The following is a 21,665-nucleotide window of genomic DNA, read 5'->3' as shown; positions in this document are numbered from 1 at the left end:
AGTTTTGTGCCCCAGCCAAGAGTGAAGCCCCCACTCTCTCATGTTTGCTGTCCAGGCTTGCAAATTCTCCTAGGTTCACCTCCACACACCACACCTCTTCACATTTAAAACCCAGATGACCTTTAGTCTCCAAAAAGCTAAGCAATGGTCTTTTAAAAATATCTTTATATTTTTTTTCCTCTGTCCCTCCCCAATGGAATACATAGTCTTTGGACCTTCGAAATAAATGATTGGTGGAGATCCTTCCCCACGTTATCCTTTTAGAGGAAGCAGCATACGTGTCTTGTCCATGGAGCCGGCCAGCGGGACACAAGCTCTCCATTCAATATTGATCAGCTGTCCCTCCATGAAAGCAACAACAGTAGGAAATGCAGGCAAAGCAGCTGATGGGAGAGCTAGAATCTCTTCATTTGTCGTCGTTCCTGTCGCCGCTGCTTCTTCTCATTGGGCTCCTGGCTAGCTGTAGGGGGAGCGGAGGTGAACCAGGGGCCAAGCACGTTCACCCAGAGGAGGTAAAGAGCACGCCCTGGAGCCTGCAGAGGAGAAACAGGAAAAAAGCCATGGGGTCCTGTTAATGTATGTGGCTCGGTCCATTATGAAACCCAATCGATAGGCATCTCCCCATATAAGAAACATACCAAGATAATAGACTTACCAAAAGCCAGAAATACCAGAGATACATAGTGAAACAGCTCAGGACCTGCACAATGGCAGTCAGCAGAACCACATCTTTCAGGTGTCTAGAACAGAAAAATGTTATAATGAGACAGGAAAAGTAAGGGGAAAAGGAGAGGAAAGAGGATGAATAACTGACTCCGCCCATGAAGTAATCCTTTAATAGTCCCTCCCATATAGTATGCAAAAATACACCTGCCTCTTAGACTGCCATACACAACAAAATACAATGGCTTTATATAACCTGTTTCATCAATAAATTCATATAATCAAAGAGGTCTTCTTCATTGTCTCTCAGACACAGACTCCAGTACCCAGGGAAAAAGGACACCTACACAAAATCCATGATTCAGGAGAGGCAGCCATTTTCATTTGCTCTATTTCTGAGGCAGACACTTCCCCCACATTAGCATCTACATTTGTAGGACAAAGCACATAAGTCAATTCCCCCAAATATGAGCTGTGGCATCTATACAGATGCCTTCTAACAGGAAGCTGCAGAGCCAACAATGTCCATTCACTCATAGGAATCATACATCCACACTCATCCCATCAATCAGAAAACCAAGGACTGACACCTTCCTCTTGGGGGTGAAGGGACCTTAAATTTTCCCACACCAAATTCAGGGGTAGAGACCCTTACAATGACCACCAGACTATCATCCAGAGGACGGAGACACATATCCAAATAACTTGTCCAGGAAGCAAGGGCACTTGGCTCAAAAGGTAAATGCATCCACTACTCTTGCTCGAGGGAACAGAGGCACGAACAGAAACTGACCAGTAATCAAGGAGGCAGAAACGCCTCAAATGAACTCAAACTGCTCCCTCTAAGGGCAGATGACCCCACATTTACCACTCCATTCAAAGCCAATCCCTCAAATAAGGGCTAGGGTACTTACAGAGGCAACTTTTTCGGAGTGCATCACAGAAACTACACCATCTCCACACCCATGACATTATATGAAACAGAGAACCAAAATCTACTGTCACTCCCCCACCACAATTCAGGGGGCAGAAGTACCTACACCAGCGTGGTCATCCCCTACAAAAATAAATCTGGCAACAGGGTCACCTAACACAGACCCCTGCCCCGTCTTACTATCCTGTGATGATGGATGGATGGATATATATATATATATATATTTTTTTTAGTAGACCATATTCTGCTTTGCCCCAGGCAAGGTTTGTACTATATAAAGCAGCAAACACATAAAAACCTACAAGGGCTCCCTTAACCAGTGATGCCGGGGTGCCCATAGAGGCCGCTCACTGGATGATAGGTGGTCATTGTAACAAGAGGTATGAGAAGAGTAAGTATAAATAGTAAAAAACAGAGACAGCCATAAAGAGGATACAGGCGGTTGGCTTTTTTGCAACAATCTGACACTAAAAGAAGATGGGGATGTCACTGCATTGTGATCAGTAAATAACAGAGAAAGGATCAGCGTATGTTTATTGTAAAAAACAAAAAGGAGAAAGACTTGACAGTATATTGGACCGATCAGATGATGAAGAGAAATGACAGGTGGAAAGGGGGAGATAGTGGAAGCACAGAATACATAAATCAACGAAGGGAGTGAAGCCAATCACGAGAAGAAGGAGGAACATTTAAGCAATTTTGATTGGCAGATGGCAAATGGAGTAGATAGTATATAATACTTCAAACGTACCAACACAAGGCAGAAAGAGATGGGTGACAGTATCAAACAGCCAGTAGGTATGCTGGTATAAGTGCAGGGTACTTTAGGTGATCGGATGAGTTTTTGTTGCAGGGCAAAGAGGTCAGGGAGTATGTGTGTATGTTAACATGAAAGAGGGAAAAGGTGTTTCGTAACAACAAGATGAAAGGCTGATAGAGCAGTAAGGGAGTCTTGTATGAGAGCTAATGATAATCCGCCAGGGGAAGAGGAGAAGGGAGTTAGGGTTTTTCTAATGAGCAGGTGGGAGAAGAAAGAGTTTTTCAGAATGCAAACACGTAGTGAAGTGTGAGGGTGTATTTACAAATCTGATAGAAAGTGGTAAAGACATTGTAAACTGGGTGCGGACAAATTAATGAATGTATAAATTAAACAGTAGTCAAGGAGAAGGCGTTGTAAGGGATTGTAATAGTCAGGAGGTGTGTGGAGCGATGGTTACTCCGATATAAGAATCAAAAAGATGAAAGGTAAGGGTGCATTATGATTAAGGCTCCCATTTTTCAGCTTCTTTTGTTCATATTATAAGAATTAAAATGTTGAAGGTGCAAGTATGCACAATGATCCCAATATTCCTTTTATACAGAATTTTTGCAGAAATGCCTACATTCTATTTCTCCTTGTATTTATCTTTAAATATAGGAATAAACAGAAAAGAGGTCTTCTTTTTACGCTGTCAATCAGGACTTGCAGGCAAGGAAGTTTAAAAAAAATGACCGGGGGGGGGGGGGGGGAGGGGAAGAAAGAGAGAGAGAGAGAGAGAAGGAAATCGACATATTTTGGTTATATAACTTTACCAATATACTAAAGAGGTTTCATTTAAAAAACATCACAGAGAAAATAAATATGGAAAAATAATGTTAAAAATAGCAACAACAAAAAAGCTGGATGAATACAGATGGAAATGTCTAAAAATAAATACCATGCAACTGGGCGCCCTAATTATGATAAGAGAGGGATCTGTGTGGTGTAATAATCGGGCCCGACAAAAACAGACTAATGAAAAAGCTTCCCTTACCCCCACTTAAGTGATTCGAGTCCCCACAGTGATCCCTCCGCCCAAGGGGTCACAGTCATGGAGCGACAAATATCATTGCAACCAAATGATAATACCTCCCTACATTGACAACTCTGAACAAGAGTGAGTTTTACTATAGACCATGGGTACTCACAACCTTTTTCTCGGGGGCCGCACTGAAGTGACAGTCGGGGGGGGGGGGGGAGGGCTTAGAGGGGGAACAACCACCCCGCCCCCTTTTTCAAAACATTGCTCTCACCCCTACCCCAGTAACACACACAGCGCCATCTGCACACAGCGCCATCTGCTCTCACCCCTACCCCAGTAACACACACAGCGCCATCTGCTCTCACCCCTACCCCAGTAACACACACACAGCGCACACACACATCGCGCACACACACAGCGCCATCTGCTCTCACCCCTACCCCAGTAACACACACAGCGCCATCTGCTCTCACCTCTACCCCAGTAACACACACACACAGCGCACACACACAGCGCCATCTACTCTCACCCCTACCCCAGTAACACACACACAGCGCACACACACATCGCGCACACACACAGCGCCATCTGCTCTCACCCCTACCCCAGTAACACACACAGCGCCATCTGCTCTCACCTCTACCCCAGTAACACACACACACAGCGCACACACACAGCACAATCTACTCTCACCCCTACCCCAGTAACACACACACTACATTAAAAACTAATAAATAAATAACCAAAGAGCCTTACCTGACTCAAAGCACTGTAAAGATGCCACAAATGTAGAACGGCAGGCAGGCAGCAGACGTGGAGCCGGTGACAGGAAGCAGATGACAAAGCCCCGTAAAAGTTAGCTGCAAGCGCTGACTTTTATGGGGCTTTGGCTTCCAGGATCCACGGAAACGCCATAAATAATGGCCGCCGTAGTAAACATAGAGGAGGGCCGCGGGAGCATGCGCAAAGAAGCCACTGTTGCGCATGCTCCTGCGGCCCTCTTCTATGTTTACATACTGCGGCCATTATCATAGGCCGTTTGTTGTACGTCTCTGCGGGCCGCCAAGGTCGGTCCGTGGGGCCGCTGGCGACCCGCGGGCCGTACTTTGAGTAACGTCGCTCTAGACCAACCAAGTGAAAACTGCACAGACTGAAATTGCCCCCATGTGATGCTTATCTGGTTTCCCTGCCCCCAACAGAACACAGAGAGCTATGCAATTACTCTTTGTTGGATACTAACTCAGGTGTGGTAGACCCTCAACATCACTGTGCTTCAAGGGAGCAGCAGCTGCTCACCTGGAGCGCTGCTGACACTCACTCTGCCATCCCCTGCTCCATGTTGAGATCAATGCCGCCATCTGTGAGACTGCCATCCTCTCCAAATGACGCCTGTGCCATTGCACTCATGGACCGATAACTGGCTCCATAAACAAACAAGCTGAAGACCAACAGGGCCTGGAGATGTGAATAAACGACAAGAAATTAGCACAGAGGTCCCCACAGACAAAGAGATCACATCCAGATTTCAAAGTCACTCACCCATGTCCAGAATGTAGCTGCATTGTAGAAAACTAGGAGGTTCACCACACCATAAATGGCCTAAAACGAGAAACATAATGGTACTTTGTTTAGTAACTCCAGAGACTCCTAGAAAACAGGGGGAAATAGAAGGAAGGAAAAGTGTGGCTGAATGAGGTGAGAGTCTCAAAAGTGAGAATGAATAGTACCACTGCTAAAGAGGACTTCCCACTAGAGATACAAGGATTAAACACGCTTGTAGGGGAGAGCAATAGCTTATACACATTTAATGACCAATCAAATGTAAGGGCAAATGGAAAGAGGGTGGCAAGGGCAGCCAGCTTCTAATGTGCCAGCTCAACTCACAAATTGGAAGGGGAAACAAAATAAAAACCACACGTTTATACACCCATACACCTCATGTACCTAAGTCAGACAGCTTCTTTATTAGACATTGTTAATTACACCTTGGATTTACTCTTATTTAGCTATACTTTTAAAACTTGGTTTAGTTGAACTGTTCAATCATGTCAGGGATTTGAAAGAGCAGCTGTCAAGAAACGAACTGCTCACAAATGACAGAGTGCGTTTTGGGTCTAACCTTTTCAATCATTATCTTTCTTCGATGAGCCTCTTTCAGCCACTGTGAAGTATTATTCTCTCACCTAGTGCAATTTGCTGTTTGAATGAATCCTTCTGCATCCACTCGAGTACGGCACTGAAGTCCATGAGGGAGTGCTTTACAACTATAACCATCTATGCCCACTCCTGCAGACATCTTCCCCCTGTCTCTGGCTCTAATGTGTGCATGCTGCATGCATTAACACATTAAGCTCAGACATATTGTCTGTTTCTATGTCATTTCAGCGCATGCCCTTGGTCTTTTAATGGTCCTGTATTATGTGACTCTCTTAAGAAGTAAAGTCTGTTTTTTTAACCCACCAAGGTCACGACGGCATGCAAGCCGAGCAAATGAAATGACAAAGTAATAAAGAAATAAAATGAGAAAACGAACAAAAGAAAAAAAAAAAAAGAGAGAGAGAGACACACACACCCCCCCCCCCCCCCCGGTGAGACAGAGACAACTAATAGGCACATTGTGGGCAGAGAATTACATCCACAAGACACTTACTACCACGGATAGAGAATAGGTCTGATAATTGAGGTTAAAAGGTAAAAGAAAAGTTACAATCAACAAAATGAAGATTTTTGACAGACGTAACGCAAGGATTAGGGATTACTACGACCCCTCAAGTTATTACTATACATTTTAAATTACACGATGCATTAAATCAAACTAAGTCACCAAACAAGGTACTGTAAAATGAAAATTAACCATATCCAACAAATGAAGGAAGAGATGAAATAAAGACTATGGGTCTAAGGCTGACAAGCCTGAACAAGTACAAAATTACTTACCACAGCTCCCAAGACAATGCGAAGATAAAATGTTAGTGTCTCCTTGTTCTCCTCAAAAATCTGCTTTTTACCTTTCGTTCCGACCTTCCCTTTGGGCTGCAAGGATGAAAAACTACTATTATTTTTAGGGAGGACAATATGAATCACTATTTAACCTTGAATGGGTGCAAAAGCTGGTCACCTTGTGGGACAACCTGAAGAGTGCAAGACGGACAGCGTATATGTTTTGATCATTGTGTGATAAGTCACAAATAATGCAAAGGAGTTAAAGTTTATTGATCAAAAAAATGCAATTTCATCATTAAAAAGAGAATGTGCAAAACTGCAGCATAAACACATCATAAAAACACTACTTAAGTAGAATTAAAAAGAAATATAAAAACAGTACATTCACAAATAAAATAATTTAAAAAAATGAAGAAAATCATTGGGTTAAAAAACAGCAGATGTTCCCCATCAACTTACTACAGTTTTGCAATTACTTTTTGCCTAATTAACCATGCTTCATAAAAAAACTTAGAAACTGCCACCACTATCACGGATGAGTAATAATTCTTGCAGATTCTAAGGGCATTAATACGATTAGCCAAGCATAGGCACCTACAAAGGAGAAAAATCCACCGGCGTCAGCATATTTAAGGCAAACAAAAACACCATATGTTCCTCTATTTTCTCATTAGAAGTACAAATACTGCAATATGACTGTCTAGGCTTAGAGGAATCACATAATTCACTGTAAGCAGCAATTGGTAAAATCCCATATTCAAATTGCGGATATGCACACTAGACGAATGTAGTGCCTTGGGCACAGATTTATGCATTAAAAAACCCTAGTGAGTTCCCTTATGCCTGGACCCTTCAGTTTGGACAGCAATAGTCCCCCAATATTTTGATTTGACCATTTGGACCAGTTGGATGGGATGGACGAAGGGTCTTTCCAGAAATTAGCTAGACCCAACTCCATCCATGTCTTTTTTTTTTTATAGTTCAGCCACTTAATCTTATTGGAGCAATAAAGACTGATCATATCAATAAGTCCTGCTCTATAGTCATGCATGTCACTCGTTGCCCAAATACACATCCTGTGGAGCAGTAGCTTCAAAGCCGCCAAATCAGTAACAGAATTGATGTCAAGGTCAAATGATAAGGGCACCAAGGGAGATCCTCTCCTACCCCAGTAAAGACTCTATTAAAATTGTTCTCTTGATTCCCAAGGTGCCTTACTTGCAGTTGCCCCATAATTCAGTGCCATATAGTACCTCTCGCATCTTGTAGATTTCTATTCAGGGCAAACTGGAAACCAGGAAGCCTTTTTAGCAAACCTAAGAATCATCCCTGCCCTATGTATGTGAGCTTTTATCAATCTGTGGTGACCAGGGACCAAAGTCAGGCAAACGGACCTCCAAATAATCAAATTCTCTAACCCTTTCCAGTACTTCACTTCCCAATTTTACAGTGCCAATCACCCTCTTTTTCCTAGAATAGACCATCAATTTAGTATTGGAGATATTAACCGCAAGGCTTTAGGTAGCACAAAATAGACTAAAGTTATCGACAAGATTTTGAAGACCTCCCTTCGTTTTTCCTACTAGGAGGGTATCATATGCATAAAAGAGAGCTGGAAATGTGTGCCCTGCAAGAGTAGGGAGAATCACTGACACAAATGGTTAGATATTCCACAGTTGTTGATAAAGAGAAGGAAAAGGTTGGGAGTGAGGACACACCCCTGGCAGACACCTTTGTTGATACAAATTGGCTCAGTAAGTTCTCTCTTTGTACCACATCGAACCGTGGCAACATTTCTATCACTGAGGCGCAGAATGGTCTCCAACAAATCACACAGGATACCATCTCATTTAGGGTCTCCTATAGCTTCCTCCTGAGAACCAGGTCAAAAGTGGCATGGAGACTGACAAAAGCCACAAAAGGTCACTCCTGCCTATATGAATTGTTTTCCACTTAACCAGGAGGAAGATGAAAAACCTGATTAATTGAACTGGTTTTTGATCTAACACCTGCTTGGAAAATGGACAAAATGTGGTTGTTGCTGATCCACTCCGCAAGTCACTCCAAGATTTGTTTTAAAAAAACCTTCTGGAGGTTTTAAAGGAGGCTGACTGGGCAGTAATTGGAAGGAGTAGCGAGACTCCTCCTCTTAAAAAACAGGCACAATCTCTCCCCCCCTTCCATGTGGGCAGTAATGCTCCCCCTGCTGCAACTGCATTTGTAATGGTGTTAATGTAGGGAACCCAAATGTTAATATCCCATTGGAAGAGGTCACCTGGATTATTTTTTTTAACCCTGGGCCTTTCCTTTTTTCAATGATCCAATGTCAAGGATGGTCTCTTCTAAAGAAAAAAAACTACCGGGTGGAGGACCCATCCACATTTACTGCATTTCCCAGTTTAGTTGGGGCCTGGTTGATGTCAAGGATACACAAGTAAAGATTTCTAACATGGGCAACCCACTCACATCGCAATATAGATGACTCAGCTATGGTCACCAGAGTCCCCCGCCACAAACGCTAACTAGCCGCCAGCATTTCTTCGAGTCATCAGTGGTCAAGGTTTCTAAGAGATCAGCCCAAGTTTTACACTCCTGGGCAGCTTCTGCTTGGTTTATTTTAAGACGATACTGAGCTCTACATGCCCTAATCTCTTGGGTGTTTCCATTTTTAATTGCCTTTAAAAGGTGGTTCTTAGCCTCTCTGCAGGGTTGGGTGAACCACCAATTCACAGTACTCTGTCTCACAGCCACAGATGACCCAGCCAGACAAAATCTTTCTGCCTATCAAAAAGTTTCATGTGTTTGGCAATGATTACTTCACTATTCCCCCAGTTGTCACACAGTCTCCATCTGTGTGACAAGAGCTAAACTCATGCCTAATAATGCACTAAGAGAAGAGCACACTGTCCCCTACTTCATGTTTTTACGGTTATTTGTGACCTTCAGCTGTTGCTCCTTAAACAATTTACAGGAACCAAAGATATTTAAACTGGCCAGCTTGCTTGGAGAGCCTGTGAAGGCTAGCAGACATATTTTGATTACCATAGTCTCACTGGAATAGACATCAACTGAAAAGATTGCTTGGGGTCTCTGCTTTCTGCTGTTCACCACCAATCACAAACTCAAAACAGGCTTGCCAGCCCCACCTGATCTGCAGTAATAAACTGTTTGGGTAACACAACCTCGTGGTGCCACATACAAGAATGCTCTCTTCCACGGATAAATCTAACAAGCTGTTTCTACCTCAAAGCAACACTGCTGCTACTTGATGGGTGCTGTCCCATTCCTCATAGCAGTAAACATTGTTGGAAGTTAATGTAAACTTGATATGGTAACTACGGTTGGTATATGCAAATATTCCACACAAATGTCTCCCCGCGTGCCATGATTTAAACACCAAAAATTTGCCGCAAGAAGTTTGAAGCACTCCACAGAGAGACACAAACCGCCAAACCTCTGCCCACAGACTTCTCTAAATAGACCATCTTTTACCAATCGTGCAAAGCTTCTACCAATCATGTAAAGCAAGTGAGTAGGTACTTCCTCAGCCATGTGGAAAGCACCATGGAACTCACAAGGGATATATTTTTCTAACTGATGATCTAACTGCAGTTTGAATTTAAAGCAAATCAAAGTCTACAAAATTCCAACTGCAGCTGTCCACACCGAACGCATGCACAGCAAAAGCAAATATTGTGCAAATTTGCTAAGTAAGCATATTGCAGCCCAACACTCAGGTCATATTGTCTAGGGTGAAGAAAAAATGTTTACATGATTACTTTGTCCAATGGACAAGAACACTTAAAGCCCTGGAACATAACATGAAGCCTTAGAAACTGAGCTGCTAAGAACTTCTGGTCCGAACAGGCCCTAAAAGACAAAGCCCTCTATTCAGTTGACTTTCTCTCGAGATGCATGGGTGAGAGGAACCCTAATTATGTAGAACATAAAGGAGCAGGGGAAGCCAGGAGCAGGTTGATAGCTGCAGATTCGCAGCCCTGCATGTCTGCGGAGTCGCCCCACATGAACCAGAGACACCTCAGTCATGTGCTACAGGAGACAGCTGGTTTGCAGATGATGGGGAAGTGGGCTGCCTTGAATATTGAAAAGATATTTGACACACTGGACCGGGAGTGTAAGACAGTGGCCCTGGAGAGAACAATACTTGGGGTAAAGTTTCAGAACTGGATTAAATTGTTGTATACTGATTAACACACTTCTAATATGGGGAGGATTAATCAGGAGCTTAGAAATTCAAATAGATTTTGGAATACATTACCGGTCTCAGTTATTGGAAAGATGGCAGTGGTGACTATGGTCTTCCTTCAACAATGTTTGTATACATAGGACAAAATTCCATGTGTCCAATTCCTTGAACCGCCTTTAAAGAGCTGGACAGATTACTGACGTTATTAGTGTGGGCAGGAAAGATAAGTAGGGTGAATCTGGCTGCACTAAAAAGAGAACAGGAAAAGGGATGTTTGGAACTTTATTATATCGCAGCACAAATCTAGTATGCGGCAATGTGGAGCAGTGAATGTCAAAGGCTTAGAAGACATCGATTAAGAGAATACTGATAGGATCTGCCTTCTCCAAAGTACCGCCCAAAACGTGGCTACAGCCTTTTCAGAAAATAATTCAAAGCATGTCTATGGCACGATGGTAAGATAGCTGTAACACGCTGGGGGACTTATTCCCTGCTGAACAATGTATAACTTTTGGAGAAGCATATGACACTTTTAATGCGGGCAGCAACAGTTTCTGGAATTTGCAAAGTTAGCTAATACGGCCAGGGAAATATGGGTGGGCTACACCCCACAGCCAAGTCAACCCTTGCGGCCTTGTTGGGGACCGAGCATACTTGACACTTGATCTCAAAACTGTATAAGGCAGAGATGGGACTAGGATTTATCTGAACAACTGTCTGACTGGGAGTGGGAGGCTTCATGCAAACAGGTTCAGAAAATAGCAAGTAATTCAAGATTTAAGATGACATATTTTCGTTTCTTGCGTAACACAACTCACCCAGAGAGACTTCCCAAAATATATCTAGATAAATCCACTGCTTGTATTCGACGCACTGAAAACAATGCAACATTTATTTAGATATATCACCTGATTATGTTGTACTGTTGTGTACTCCTGGGAAGAAGTATTGTCAAATCTGAGACAGGAATCCCCTATTAAGCCTGAGGCTAACGCTGAAGCATTGCCTGTTGCGCCTCATTTCAAAACCCGAAAAGGAGAAAAAACAGTATTATTTGCTTTTATGGGTCTTCTACTTGGTATTTACTGCATAGCAATATAGTGGATGCAACCTAGTTCCTCCACTTACTTGGCCTGGCTGCGGTACATGAGGGAATGGGCCTTTGCATAAGAAAGGCACGTGAGATAAGTGTTTACGGATTACAAAACTGCAGAGCACTTACTTCTGTGGGGAGAAATGCTCCACATGCTCTCTGACCCAGTCGACTTGATTGGAGGTGCGGACGATTCACATAGGATAAGCTTTGATGGGTCAGTGATGGTTGGGACTGGGGAGGGAGAGGGTTCGATATTGTAAAAAAAGAACACGAGTGAGAGTCTCAGATGAATGAAGATTTCGTGATTGATTGAAAGCTGCCACATTGAAGGTGGTACTTAAGTGAGGAAAAACAGTGGTTTGTGAAGATTTATATTGAGATGTGTAATTTTCGGAGGGAGAAGATTTCTTCTATATGATAATTTTGTTCATCATGTGGTATCTAGTTGTGCCTTGGGGATCTGGAACGTGGGGTGTGGGGGCAAGTTCTTTTAAAGCCTGCTGACACTGGGCTTCATGCATCACAGATTTTGTTATACACAAACAACCCTAATAAAGAGATATGACTATGTTCATGCGGCGATGAATAGAGCCTCCAGCATAGTCAGTGGAATCCTGAAGCAGCTCGATCCCTCAAGTTGAAAGTAAAGGAGGCAGGAGCATGAGGGCTGCAGAAAGTCAAAAATTGAGGGATGGTAAAGGAAGGGACCCGCTCTCCTTTCAACTATAAAGCTGCAAACCACAAGCCCAGGGTATTGAATGAGTCGAGGACAGGGCAAGCAACTGATACAATAATGTAACTTAATGTCACATGAAAAAGTTGACATTGATATAGGTGATGACAATTCACATTTGAAATATGGAAACCACCATTATTATGGAATTGCAGCACATTGTTCAGCTGGGTACCCTTTACTGTGGATTTACAAAAGCCACCTGTTAATCTAAAGGAAAAATTATGTTATTTTGTTGCCATTTGACCGTGGATTGTCATTAGGTGGTTTATTCAGTGTTAAGATTCAACTGGCTTGCCAGTTAGTGTAATAGTAAGTATAGTGCATATTATTTGCTGAACGTTCTGTTTGCTCATCATGGCAACACTGTCACACCATTATCGCAAGGGATCCCGTAGCCTTTATAAACTAATAATACACAAGTTTCTGCAACTCCTGTTTAAAAACTAGTCTCTAATTTCTTTATAATTTCCGATGTGTAAATCACCCAATCGTCTAGTACAAAGAAATTACTTCAGAACTCAACTGTAATCAGTTATTACAGTGGAGCTTTGATGTCCAATGCCTGCTGTCAGAGTCAGCACCCAACGGGAAAGGCAGGTCAGGGAGTGTCTTTAGAGCAGTTCTTTAAAAAGCAAAAACAAAACATTGCTTTTCTATCTTCTGCTCTGTCTGTCTAGCTGTACAATGACAAGCAGAAAGTAGATGTGTATGGTAACATATTTATTTTTTGGACTCCTTGGGTAATTATAGAAAGGTTAGAATCTTTCTGCAAGCTTCTACTAAACATTTAAAAAACTGACTTGTATTAAACTGATTATATTATTGTTTTGCACCAAATATCCAACAATGTGTTTTTTGCACTAGGGATTCAAATTTTTATTCTTCATATTTGCAAACATGCGCTCTCCTTAATAAGAAAGAGATACGCTCCAAGGATTCAAGTGGTTTGCGGGAAAGGTGAGGGTGTGACCCAGTATTATAAGGGATAATGTGCTCTTTGCCATACATTATAAGGTTATTGCAAGCCACCTTGAAGTACCACAACCTATCAAAAGAACTCTGCCTTCAGACTCATTCCTCCATATGGTCATGTACCACCTCTGTGCCATGCAGTATCCTTATAATGCACAACAGGTGATAATTTAGTCCAAATGTATTTAGTACTTACTAATTTCACACAATATACAATCACACAAAGAAGAAACCTACGGCTGACCCTCTGGACCTCAAGAATTACCGCCCCCCTCCCTGCTGCCTTTCCCAGCCAAGGTCATCGAAAAGGCCGTCAACACTCAGCTCCGTCGGCACATCAAAGACAACAACATCCTGGACACCTCCCAATCAGGCTTCAGGAGCAGCCACAGCACGGAGACGGCTTTCCCCGCCGCCACAGATGACATGCGCTCGCTCCTCGACCATACAGCAGCCCTCATCCTACTGGACCTATCGGCCGCCTTCAACACGGTTTTGCATCTCACCCTCAACTCCAGACTCCACGCAGCTGGCATCTGAAGAAAGGCCCTACAATGGATACGCTCCTCCCTGTCTAGCACAATACATAGAGTCAGACTCCCGCCTTCCCTGTCAGAACCTACAGAGATCAGCTGCGGAGTTACACAGCATTCCTTCCTGAGCCCCACACTGTTCAACAACTGCATGGCCCGCTCGCATCCATCATTAGGAACCACTATCATTAGTCTCCAGAAGCCGACGATAACCAGCTGACCATCCCACTGACCAAAAACCCCATTACTGCTAAGAAGAATTTCAACAATGGGATGGAAGCCATCTCCGCCTGGATGAAAGACAGCTGCCTCAAGCTCAACTCTGACAAGACCGAAATCCTAATCCTGGGACCATCCACATCAGCCTGGGAAGACTCCTGGTGGCCATCCACCCCCCTCCCCCCAAAAAAACAATCATGCATGCAACCTCGGCTTCATCCTGCACTCTTTGCTCACCATGACCCGCCAAGTCAACACTGTTGCATCCTTCTGCTTTCACACACGGACTTCCCTGGAAGATCTACAAATGGATCCCACAGGACTGCAGCAAAACTGTTAACTCATACCCTGGTTACCAGCAGACTAGACTAGCAACGCCCTCTACACCAGCATCACCCAGAAAAACCTGAAGAAACTACAGCACATCCAAAACGCCTTCTCCAGACTCATCCTGAACATTCCCCGCCGCTAACACATCTCCAATCACCTAAGAGACCTCCAATGGCTTCTTATCGAGAAAATAATAAACTTCAACATCCTCGTCCACACATACAAGGCCCTCCATGACCTAGGACCCGCCTACCTCAATCACTGCATCACCTTCTACTCCCCCACCAGACCTATCTGCTCAACAAGCACTAGCCACCGTACCCTGCATATGGAAGACCTTGGCAGGTGGAAGATCCTTTGTCTACCTCACAGTAAAGAGCTGAACACCTTTTCCCCGCACCGCAGGCAGTCACCATCGCTACCTCAATTCAGGAAGGACCTTAAAACCTGGGTCTTCAGCTGAAACTCAGAGAACAAACCCCCTTAGCGCCTTGAGACCCTTAATGGTGGGTAGTTGCGCTCTATAAGCCCTGATTTGAATGAAGGGCCAAGATTGCAGCTAGTACCCAGAAAAAACACAAATATTTTTGGGGGAATTAAAAAAAAAAAAAAAAAAAAAGCATTGATACAATTTAAATGATCATTTTGATATAAATAACATGCTAATTATGTTACTGCTTCGTCAGGAACATTGTTCTTTAAGTCAGTTAAATTCCTGTCTAGGCTGCCCCTATGAATTTGCTGCCACGTCCATCTCTATATAAAAACCTCTACAACAAAATAATATCAATGACCACACGTTGTTACTACCACGCATTGAATGTGAAAACAAGCAAGACAGCACATGCATTGATGAACGACTTGGTGTGTAACTAATTTTATAATTAACAGACTAAAACAATTGTTTCCAAGTCCCTCGCTTATTTCAATCGTCCCATCCTTGACAAGACAGCACATTGACGAACGAAAAGACGGAGGAACGAATGAGTAGGTAAGTTCGGGCTGGTTAATTGAGGGACAAGAAGCTCGAATGACCAGAAAAGTGGAACTAACAGGGAAGTAACACGCAGGGAGACTGAATAAATCATGGCAGGATAAGTGGCCATGTACAAAATAGGTGGGTGAGTTCATAGAATAATACCCACGTAAGCAGTGGGCGAGTCAATAAAAGCGTAAAAATAAAAGGGTACATTTGGAACGACAAGGCGCAGCGAGTTTTGAGTCTAAATGGATAGGGGCAGGATTGCAGAGTGCCTCTCTTCATTCTTTCCTCCCGTACTCACCGCCATAGCTCCCGAGAAATCAATCTGAGGGGCGACTGAGTCAACTAACGAAAGAAACCACCAGCTCAGCACAACATGATTTTCCGGCGCGCTGTGATGACATCATAGCGCCATTCATAAGAGTCGCTCTCCTGACGTGACTACGACGAATAAATCCCTCTCCCTTTTAGGATAGAGACAGCGCCCGGATAGCATACGTTAGAAGGGTAACCTGTAGCAACCTGCGACGTCACTTGACAAGAGTGTAAAAGTCGGATGGGATTGCCAAACTGATTCACACAAGGAAGCGCGAGTGGAGAAAGCAGGCATTTTTTTTTTGTCTGAGGCTGTTCTGCTACTTAGTTAAACGCATATTGCCCAGTAAATTCAAATGGTTAGTTTTCAGATTGATTTGGTCAGGAGCTGACTGCCGCTGGCTGACTATATCGTTGGATGGCCAGGAGAGGGAACACTTGGGGTGGGATTTGTAGTGGCAGGGATACCGCATTTCTCAGAAACAAATCCTGCCATTTGTATTTTGGAAGGGCAAGAGCTGTTAGGTGATCTTCTTTCGTAAAAGTCTTAGTATTTTTCGTAACACTACAATTAGTTGCCTGTTTGCTCCAGTTATCTTTTTGGAATTAATTAAAGAGCCATCTAACACTTAAAACATTTCTTCGTCAGTTAGCAAGTTTAGGTTTAAATTTCAAAAGCAGAATAATATAAGATTTCACTCATTTTCAATACTTTTTACTGCCATGGACATACATATACATGCCAGGATGGTAGGGCACACTAATTGGTAGTAGTGATTGTTATATCGCTGGCAGGTGCGGCTGACATGCACTCGCGCAGCAACGCTCCTGCGGCAGTAATTACACAGAGACACTGGATGGTGACAATGTGTGCTCGAAGTGGGGGGGGGGGGGCTCGATTCCTGACTGCCCACCGCGCCCTTCTCACACACCTTTATAAACTTTTCCATGTGACCAGGGAGTGTCCCACTGGGCCAGTGGAACCCCAGGTCAAACATGATTACTTTAGAAGCCATCCCTGAGTCATTGGATGATCATCCAACTACTGTAGAAGTCATTTTCACATCATCAGGCATCATCAAGCTCTTGAAGTCATCAGCAAAGTTTAGAAACCTGAGCCTGATGACTCAAGGATGACTTGAAAATGAGTGTCTAATGATTTCACAAGGTGTGACTATTCGTGATGACCTCAAGAAGATTCAAGAATGAGTATCTGATGACTTCATAAGGTGTAATTATTCCTGATGATTTAAGGATGACTTCAAATGAGTATCTGAAGACTTCAGAAGGTGCCATCATTCTTGATGATTTGAGGAATACTTAAAAATGAGTATCTGAGGACTTCAGAAGGTGTCATTATTCCTCATGCTTTAAGGATGACTTGAAAATAAGTATCTGGTTAATTTTCTAGATGCAAGTGTCCCAGATGAGTTTAGGGTGATTAGGAAATGAGCATCTGATTACTTCAAAAGTACCATTTTCTTTTCAACAAGATGTATTTTTTTTCTGGTGGTTGCAACATAATTTACTGGTTGTTTCAAGAGCATGCCCACCACTTTGCTTACAGTTTTGTTACAAAAATTCAAACTGTTGGATGATTGCACGATTATCTGCAGATAAATGCAAACTTTCCTAGCTATCGTGAAGGAAAGTTTTAATTCTATTAAGGACACCATGGGATCTGTATGCCTGTCCATACACCAGCGAGTCCATCGAGACCATGCAGACCTGTATCGCTTACCAGTCCCTGGAGCCCAGGCCTGGGCGATGAAACCTTGAGCTTCATGCGAAAGTCGGCGATCTTGCCATCAAGTCCTAAAATCTTCCAGGCCACCAGAGATAGATGGCCTTAAAGGACCAGCTTGTGGAATTGACCCATCGGATCCCGAAGGATCGAAGGAAAAAACGGAAGGCGGAGAGGCAAGTCGCAGAAGAGCTGGAAACCATGCTTGGGAGCGCCACAGGGGAGTCACTAGGATGACAGTTGCTCCCTGGTGACGAACTTGGGCTGAAACTCTGGGAATCAGCAGGAAAGGAGGAAAAGCATATCCCTGGAGTGGGCCCCAGTCCTGCAGAAACGCATCCACCGCCTACGCTCCCGGGTCTGGGCCCCAGCTGAAGTACTGAGGAAGATGGGTGTTGCACCTGGAAGCAAAGAGATCCACTGAACAGGGACCCCACGGAGCCATAATCGCCCGGAAGACCGTTGGGTCCTGCTGCCAATCGCTGGAACCCAGTAGGAACCTAGAGTTCCAATCTGCCAAAGCGTTCAGAGAACCCGGCAGGTACTCCGCTGTGACCGAAATCTGATATGCCAGGCAAAAGTACCAAAAGTCTTTTGCTAGGTCCGCTAGGGCCCTCGACCGGGTGCCCCCCAGTTGGTTGATGTATTGTACCTGCAATACGTTGTCCATCCGAAGATGGACCACGCAAGAGACCCTGTCCTGAGTCAGGGATTTGATCGCAAACGAGCCCGCTAAAAGCTCTAGACAATTGATATGCATGTTGAGTTCCTGAGGGGTCCAACGTCCTTCGAAGGATATGTCCCCGCAGCGGGCTCCCCATCCGTGTAGGCTGGCATTCGACTCTATGACTAGGTCGGGGGATGAACCAAATCTGGCCCTGCCATTCCATGCCTCCATGTGGTCCAGCCACCATTGCAACTTCGTTCTGGCCTCTGGGTTGAGAGAGATCAGTTCTAAATATGCGAGACCGCGGCGAAGATGATGTGCTTTGAGACGTTGGAGAGTCCTGTAGTGAAGGGGGCCTGGAAAAATGGCCTGAATCGATGAGGAGAGTAACCCCACCACTCTGGCGAGCTGTCGAAGCGAGATCCTGTTGCGTCTCAAAACTATCGGCAACTCCTTTTTGATTTTGGAGATCTTCTGGAGCGGGAGACTGAGGGATGCTGCCTGGGAGTCTATGAGGAAACCCAGAAAAACCATTGTCTGCAACGGAAGAAGATCGAATTTCTGTTGGTTGATCACAAACCGCAGGTCCTGCAGTAGAGCAATAGCCATGCTCGCGTTGGATATGAGTTGCGGCCTGGATTGATCCATCCAGAGGATATTGTCCAGGTAAATAATGAGGTGAACCCCCTGGGAACGAAGGAATTCTATCACCGGTTTGAGGAGCTTGGCAAAGCACCAAGGAGCTGACGACAGTCCGAACGGGAGAGAGGTGAATTCGAACACCTGACCCTTCCAAAGAAACTGCAGGAACCTGCGATGAGGGGGAAAAATGGGCACCATCAGGTATGCATGTTTGAGGTCCAGACGGACCATCCAATCTCCCTGCAGGAGGATATCTCGAAGCAAGTGTATACCCTCCATTTTGAAATGCCAATATACCACACACTCGTTGAAGGAACGAAGGTTGATCACTGGGCGGAACCCTTTGTCCTTTTTCTCTACCAGAAAAAGGTTGCTGACAAAACCTCTTGGATGTAGAGAAGAGGTGTGTAGGAGGCTGGCCTGGCTTGTAGTGGGTACCAGAGGTACTTCCACCTTGTGCCAGGCCCAGTTATCCCTTATTAGTGTAGAAGAGGTGTTTCTAGCAGCTTAGGCTGATAGAAAGTAGCTATAGCAGAGCAGCTTAGGCTGAACTAGGAGACATGCAAAGCTCCTACTATACCACCGGTGTCATATGCACAATATCATAAGAAAACACAATACACAGATTAAGGTACTTTATTTTTATGACAATATGCCAAAAGTATCTCAGTGAGTACCCTCAGTATGAGGATGCCAAATATACACAAGATATATGTACACAATACCAAAAATATGCGGTAATAGCAAAAGGAAGTAATGCAAGCAGTGTAAAGTTACAATAGATTGCAATAGGAGCACATAGGTATAGGGGCAACACAAACCATATACTCCAAAAGTGGAATGCGAACCACGAATGGACCCCAAACCTATGTGAGCTTGTAGAGGGTCGCTGGGACTGTAAGAAAACGGTAAGGGTTAGAAAAATAAGCCCACCCCAAGACCCTGTAAGGTAGGTGTAAAGTGCACCTACAACCCCCAGAGAGCACAGAAGTCGTGATCGGGGGAGTCTGCAATGAAAACCCACACCAGCAATGCAACAACAGTGGATTTCCGGACCTGAGTACCTGTAAGACAAGGGGACCAAGTCCAAGAGTCGCGATAGTGTCAAGAGTGGGCAGGAGCCCAGGAAATGCCAGCTGAGGGTGCAAGGAAGCTGCCACCGGATGGAAGAAGCTTGGTGTTTTGCAAGAACGAAGAGGACTAGGAACTTCCCCTTTGGAGGATGGATGTCCCACGTCGTGAAGAAGCTTGCAGAGGTGTTCCCACGCAGAAAGACCGCAAACAAGCCTTGCTAGCTGCAAGGGCCGCGGTTAGGGTTTTTGGATGCTGCTGTGGCCCAGGAGGGACCAGGATGTCGCCACTTGGATGAGGAGTCAGAGGGGCGCCCAGCAAGTCAGGGAGCCCTCACAGAAGCAGGCAGCACCCGCAGAAGTACCGGAACAGGCACTTGGAAGAGGAGTGAACCGGAGTCCACCCAAAGTCAGAAAAGGGAGTCCCACGACGCCGGAGGACAACTCAGAAGGTTGTGCACTGCAGGTTAGAGTGTCGGGGACCCAGGCTTGGCTGTGCACAAAGGAAATCCTGAAAGAGTGCACAGGAGCCGGAGCAGCTGCAAATCACGCTGTACCCAGCAATGCAGTCTAGCGTGGGGAGGCAAGGACTTACCTCCACCAAACTTGGACTGAAGCGTCACTGGAATGTGGGAGTCACTTGGACAGAGTTGCTGAGTTCCAGGGACCACGCTCGTCGTGCTGAGAGGGGATTGATGCAGTCTTTTGTTGCCTGCGGTTGCAGGGGGAAGATTCCGTCGACCCACTGGAGATTTCTTCAGAGCTCCTGGTGCAAGAAGGAGGCAGGCTACCCCCAGAGCATGCACCACCAGGAAACAGGCGAGAAAGCCGGCAGGATGAAGCGATACAAGGTTGCAGTAGTCGTCTTTGCTACTTTGTTGCGGTTTTGCAGGCGTCCTGAGCAGTCAGCGGTCGATCCTTTGGTAGAAGGTGAAGAGGGAGATGCAGAGCAACTCAGGTGAGCTCTTGCATTTGGTATCTGAAGAATTCCCCAAAGCAGAGACCCTAAATAGCCAGAAAAGGAGGTTTGGCTACCTAGGAAGGAGGCTAGGCTAGTAAGAAAGGTAAAAGCCTATCAGAAGGAGTCTCTGACGTCACCTGATGGCACTGGCCACTGAGAGCAGTCCAGTGTGCCAGCAACACCTCTGTTTCCAAGATGGCAGAGGTCTGGGACACACTGGAGGAGCTCTGGGCACCTCCCCTGGGAGGTGCAGGTCAGGGGAGTGGTCACTCCCCTTTCCTTTGTCAAGTTTCACGCCAGAGCAGGGCTGGGGGAATCCCTAAACCGGTGTAGACTGGCTTATGCAGAGATGGGCAGCATCTGTGCCCATCAAAGCATTTCCAGAGGCTGGGGGAGGCTACTCCTCCCCAGCCATCACACCTATTTCCAAAGGGAGAGGGTGTCACACCCTCTCTCAGAGGAAATCCTTTGTTCTGCCCTCCATGTTCGGAGTTACCATTGTGACGCTATACATAGGTAGTGACCTATGTATAGTGCACGCATGAAATGGTGTCCCCGCACTCACAAAGTCTGGGGAATTTGCTCTGAACAATGTGGGAGCACCTTGGCTAGTGCCAGGGTGCCCACACACTAAGTAACTTTGCACCCAACCTTCACCAGGTGAAGGTTAGACATATAGGTGACTTATAAGTTACTTAAGTGCAGTGGTAAATGGCTGTGAAATAACGTGGACGTTATTTCACTCAGGCTACACTGGCAGGCCTGTGTAAGAATAGTCAGATCTCCCTATGGGTGGCAAAAGAAATGCTGCAGCCCATAGGGATCTCCTGGAACCCCAATACCCTGGGTACCTCAGTACCATATACTAGG

At 44.9% G+C, this 21,665-nt stretch overlaps 1 protein-coding gene across 1 annotated transcript; it reads right to left on the bottom strand.

The window, feature by feature from the left end:
- Window positions 1-147: 147 nt before the first annotated feature.
- On the bottom strand, window positions 148-15,838 carry TMEM208 (transmembrane protein 208). The gene is made up of 6 exons (XM_069217293.1): window positions 15,698-15,838; window positions 6,316-6,411; window positions 4,918-4,977; window positions 4,697-4,833; window positions 656-740; window positions 148-533 (listed from the first exon to the last, which is right to left on the bottom strand). Exons 1-6 carry the CDS (start codon window positions 15,701-15,703, stop codon window positions 396-398), a joined length of 522 nt encoding a protein of 173 aa, XP_069073394.1. The 5' UTR covers window positions 15,704-15,838; the 3' UTR covers window positions 148-395.
- Between the last annotated feature and the right edge of the window lie 5,827 nt (window positions 15,839-21,665).

This window comes from Pleurodeles waltl, chromosome 12 (assembly GCF_031143425.1).
Source record: "Pleurodeles waltl isolate 20211129_DDA chromosome 12, aPleWal1.hap1.20221129, whole genome shotgun sequence".
Classification (NCBI taxonomy): domain Eukaryota; kingdom Metazoa; phylum Chordata; class Amphibia; order Caudata; family Salamandridae; genus Pleurodeles; species Pleurodeles waltl.
This window is presented reverse-complemented; position numbering and strand designations above follow the sequence as displayed.

Excerpts from the sequence above, each read along its gene's own strand:
- TMEM208 (XM_069217293.1), bottom strand. Across the intron at positions 4,978-6,315 it reads GCATTGTCTTGGGAGCTGTG|GCCATTTATGGTGTGGTGAA; the intron begins GTAAGTAATTTT and ends TTCTCGTTTTAG. Across the intron at positions 4,834-4,917 it reads CAGCTACATTCTGGACATGG|GCCCTGTTGGTCTTCAGCTT; the intron begins GTGAGTGACTTT and ends TCACATCTCCAG.